This window comes from Habropoda laboriosa, unplaced genomic scaffold, assembly GCF_001263275.1.
Source record: "Habropoda laboriosa isolate 0110345459 unplaced genomic scaffold, ASM126327v1 scaffold23, whole genome shotgun sequence".
In the NCBI taxonomy this organism is placed as follows: Eukaryota; Metazoa; Arthropoda; class Insecta; order Hymenoptera; family Apidae; genus Habropoda; species Habropoda laboriosa.
Genome location: NW_017100140.1, coordinates 959,752 through 964,392, shown reverse-complemented (window position 1 = coordinate 964,392; position 4,641 = coordinate 959,752). Strand labels below are relative to the sequence as shown.

At 40.7% G+C, this 4,641-nt stretch overlaps 1 protein-coding gene across 1 annotated transcript in view; it reads right to left on the bottom strand.

Moving 5' to 3' along the window:
* Window positions 1-3,788, bottom strand: part of LOC108570491 (coiled-coil domain-containing protein 142) — an 8,831-nt gene extending 5,043 nt beyond the window's left edge. The window contains exons 1-5 of the mRNA XM_017932360.1: window positions 3,618-3,788; window positions 2,082-2,299; window positions 1,053-1,185; window positions 782-930; window positions 71-258 (exon numbers count right to left, since the gene is read on the bottom strand). Of these exons, the coding sequence (XP_017787849.1) occupies window positions 71-258; window positions 782-930; window positions 1,053-1,185; window positions 2,082-2,299; window positions 3,618-3,788 (859 nt within the window). The remainder of the gene's footprint in view (window positions 1-70; window positions 259-781; window positions 931-1,052; window positions 1,186-2,081; window positions 2,300-3,617) is intronic.
* Between the last annotated feature and the right edge of the window lie 853 nt (window positions 3,789-4,641).

Sequence of the window (4,641 nt, the reverse complement as noted above, 5' to 3'; positions counted from 1 at the left end):
TTTTTCCACTAAAATTACAGTAGTTAAGTAAATGAATTATAGAATACAGTAGAAATGCTGAGAGAATTACCATTGACACTCTTCAGCGCGTCGATGCCCAACAATTTAGGCGAAACTTCTTGCACGATGTTCAACAATCTGACCACCTGTTCATTCTGAGTATTAACTAAAGCTTGTATGCTCTCGATGTTCGAAACCTCCACTTCTTTCTTCAACGCGAAGCTCTCGAGTGGCGGTGTTAAGTGTCTCGTGAGGGCTCTGCATTGTATTTCACATGAAATCGTACGAAAAGAATGTTTAACTTAGCCTTAACCCACTTTTCTTCAAAATTGAACTTATACTACTTAAAAAAGAAGAGAAGAAAAACAGCTCAAATTTTATTTGCCTCGTTTCTTCTTTAACGGTATTAACAATTATTACCACGTAACAAAAATTGAACATGTTCACAATTTCAGGAACGTCGAACGAAATTATTAACGTTCGCCAATATTTTTGAATAAACTCAAAAGCGAACCTTTGTAAATGGAATTTAAAAGAAAAACTTGCAACTTAAACGAAGAAACGAAATTATTAACGTTGGCCAATATTTTTGAATAAACTCAAAAGCGAACCTTTGTAAATAGAATTGAAAAAACAATCTTGGAACTTGAAAAAAAGAAAAGGTTCAGATATTTCCAACAAACAGTTATAATAAAAACTGAATCGTGCAGAGTGTTTCAAATTCCTTCTCCACTTGGACCCGCTACTTGGCACGTGAAACGAAAATTTTCATCGCACAAACCGATAGATCTCGATACTCGAATTTTCAGAGACATCAGCGTCTCCCGATATCGTCGAAGTGGGCTCGATCTTGTCGCGAGGCTCGTAATTCGCTAAGAGACAATCGATCAACTCGTGACACGACTCTTCAGCTTTGTTTTTCGCTAACATCTGAAACGAAGTAACGAATCGTCTGTGAAAATTGAACAAAAGTACAGAGCCATTCGAGAAGATTATTCTTATCTCTAAAATAATATCCTCGACTTTGTTTCCAAGTGTTCCTTTTTCTCTACCTGAAGTATTCGAGTAACGGACATCTTCTTCATCGGCTCCAACATGGCCGGGCAGTCGTTCTGAAAGACGTTGACCGAGTTGTCTGAAACGTCGATGTTCATGTCCAGGATATCGTTGTAGATGTTCACCAACCTGCAATCATTTTGAAATTGAAATCAACTATAGTCTTACTTCTTTTCCTATAGTCTTACTTGTTACTTCGTTTTTCTTAAGGAAATTGTCACGGAACATTCTTCACAATGAAAGGACATTTCAGAATTATCAGATCGTCCCGTAAGTTCGAAAGCGAAAAATATATGAATGAAAATCCGAGGAAATTCTGTAGCGACGATATTGTTTTCGTTGAAAAAAAAAGTAGGTAAAATTTGTGGAATGAGAAGCTTACTTTTGTTTTTGTTTTTTTATCAAATTTAGAGGTTCGTTGGAAGTATTCATCTGAATGATAAAATTCGATACGAACTCGTGGGATGACCTAGTATAATTAAAGAAAATCCAAGGAAATTGGAAATAATGGTCTTACCAAAGGAAAGGAAAATGGGAAAAATTTGTGGAATGAGAAGAAACCTACGTTTTTTTCTTTTACAAAATTTAAAGGTTCGTTGGAAATATTGATCTGAACGATGAAATTCGACAGGAACCTAAAATTATTTCTTTCTATACTCTTCGCCTGATCTCGTTCAAGGGCTACGTACAAACTTAGGCGAGACACAGAAAAATCGATTCTTTTTCCACAAAGGTTGAAAGAATTTTGGAAGAATTATTCCCGGAAACGAATTTGTCTCTGTATGCGAAAGTAGCTTGAAATTCTGACAAAGAAGAAGATTCGACTTTTTGTCGATCCACGTTAAATTCGTTCCAACATATTTCTCTCTTCGACCCACGCGCGATACGAGATTTACATTTGTCAAAATATTTCTTTCGTTCGTTTACAAGAGGACGTTCTTCAATTCCGTGGAAATAAATTGAGAAAGAACAAAGTATAGGATTTGTCGTAGGTAGCCCTTGGCGAACGTTCGACGATTTTTCACCTAAAGATGATCCTGAGCAGTTGGTCGCTGTTGCAGTCGACGATCTCGTTGATCAGATTGCGATTGAATCGCGCGAGTACGTTCAGCTTCCGTTTCAGCAACGTGAGGAAATGACGGATCTTGTATCGGTAAATCGGATGTGTGGTTAAGTTGATGGTGCAGATCGATCTGTATTGTTCGGTCGCCTCCTCTAGATCGTTCGCGACTCCTTTGCATACCTGCATATGGAGGGAATTAGTAACGCGACAGGCGACTCTTTGTCAGAGTCGCAAGAGTGACAGAAGGATTTCAATGGGGTTTCTCGTTGGAAGGGCAAGTTTCTTTTAACATTAGCGGATCTACTGTGCCCGAAGAATCTCCGGGAGTCGAAATTGTCCAACGGCCGGAGCAAATGGAAGATGAAACTTAGGTCGTTGCTTCTTCAGATATGAAACAGAGAGTGAGAGAGGGTTGAGATGGAACAGAGAGTGAGAGAAGGAGAGAGGAAGAGAAGAAGAGAGGGAGAGATAGAAAGAGAGGATGAGAGTGATGAGATGAAACAGAGAGGGAGTGAGAGAGATAGAGAGAGAGAGAGAGAGAGAGAGAGAGAGGATGAGATGGAACAGAGAATAAAAGGAGAGAAGAAGAGAGGGAGAGATAGAGAGAATGAGAGTGATGAGATGAAACAGAGAGTGAGAGGGAGAGAGTGAGACAGAGAGAGATAGGGAGAGAGGGATGAGATGGAACAGAGAATAAAAGAAGGAGAGAAGAAGAGAAGAAGAGAGGGAGAGATAGAAAGAGAGGATGAGAGTGATGAGATGAAACAGAGAGGGAGTGAGAGAGATAGAGAGAGAGAGAGAGAGAGAGGGAGAGGGAGAGAGAAAGATGAGATGGAACAGAGAATAAAAGGAGAGAAGAAGAGAGGGAGAGATAGAAAGAGAGGATGAGAGTGATGAGATGAAACAGAGAGTGAGAGGGAGAGAGTGAGAGAGAGAGAGAGAGATAGGGAGAGAGGGATGAGATGGAACAGAGAATAAAAGAAGGAGAGAAGAAGAGAGGGAGAGATAGAAAGAGAGGATAAGAGTGATAGGGAGAAAGAGAAAAATGAGATGAAACAGAGAGTGAGAGTAAAAGGAGAGAGAGAGAGAGTGATGAGATGAAACAGAGAGTGAGAGAATGCGAGAGGAAGAGAAGAAAAGGAGAGATAGAAAGGAAGGATGAGAGTGATGAGATGAAACAGAGAGTGAAAGAAGGCGAGAGGAAGAGAAGAAAAGGAGAGATAGAAAGGAAGGATGAGAGTGATGAGAAGAGAAATATCGAGATAGTGAGGGAGAAGGAAAAAGAGAGAGAGGTGAGGGGGAGATAGAGAGAGCGCAACGTCTCTATATCCAATCGAATTTTAACAGGTTGCACGAAGGTGTCCCCCCGGTTCTCGAGGAAGCTATCGCATTGAATGGACTAATTTTAACAGTAGAGCATCACGACTACACGGTCGTTTAATAATGAGAAACTAAACTGCACCCCCGGAACTTGGCCGTGACAAAGTTAGTTTCGCACCTCCAGATCACAAGCCTGTGCGTCCGTAATGTCCCGGATGATTAAGGCTACGCGTTCCATCAGTTTGCCCATTCTCTGTACAAGCGTCGACGAGTCAGCGAACCATTTCTCGAGGATGCCACTCGGTGGTGGCAGCCACTTGCAGATATTCGCTCTGTAATTAGTATCCATACGGGAGGAATTCAAACCCCTCGCCTATGCTAACGTGTCACCGAAAAATCAACACCACCGCCACTTGTCCCTCTTCTCTTTATCGCTCATCGTCGTCTATCCGTGTCGTTCAGCCGTTAAAAACACGTCTCTGCACACCTTCTTCAATATCACCGAGAACGCGTATATACATCTTTGGAAAGTAGTTACGCGTACGGGACGAACGCGATTTCTGAAGCTGGGCGACAGTTAAAAATTCGCGCGTTTCGAACGATCTCGCTGGATGGTCTATCGATTGTGTGTGAAATAACCTGGCAATGGTGATGGGCTTTAGTTCGGTGATACTTCGTAGGAAAAGATCATCGATCGAAAATGGAGAAACGTCGGTGTTGCGAAAGTGTAGATGGAAGTAAAACTAAACGGGGTTTTGTTCGATGCTAAACTAATCGAGTGTAAATTGAGTGGTGTTGCCACGGGAACGCCTGACGCATGGCAATCCTGCGTGTGTATGTACTGTTAAACAAGAATTCATAGGTACAACTGTTTCAATTTTCTTTCGCATGTTATACATGTATACATTATATTATAACTGTGATTCGTTCGCGTTTCTGTGGAACGATTACGTGAGTTTTACGATCAATCGTACAATCAACGCTACTTGATAATACGATAAAGGGAAAAGTGTAGTTTTTATCTTATCAGCACTGCACTTAGTTTCATTTGACACGAATATTATATTGGACAGACTTGCTGTCTAGTGATTTCTATCACAGGTTGGGCAATCTACGGCTAATAATCACCGCAATAGTATACGACCGAAAAGGATTTCTTTAAAACACGATTTTTATATAATATATATATATAAGGAAGCACA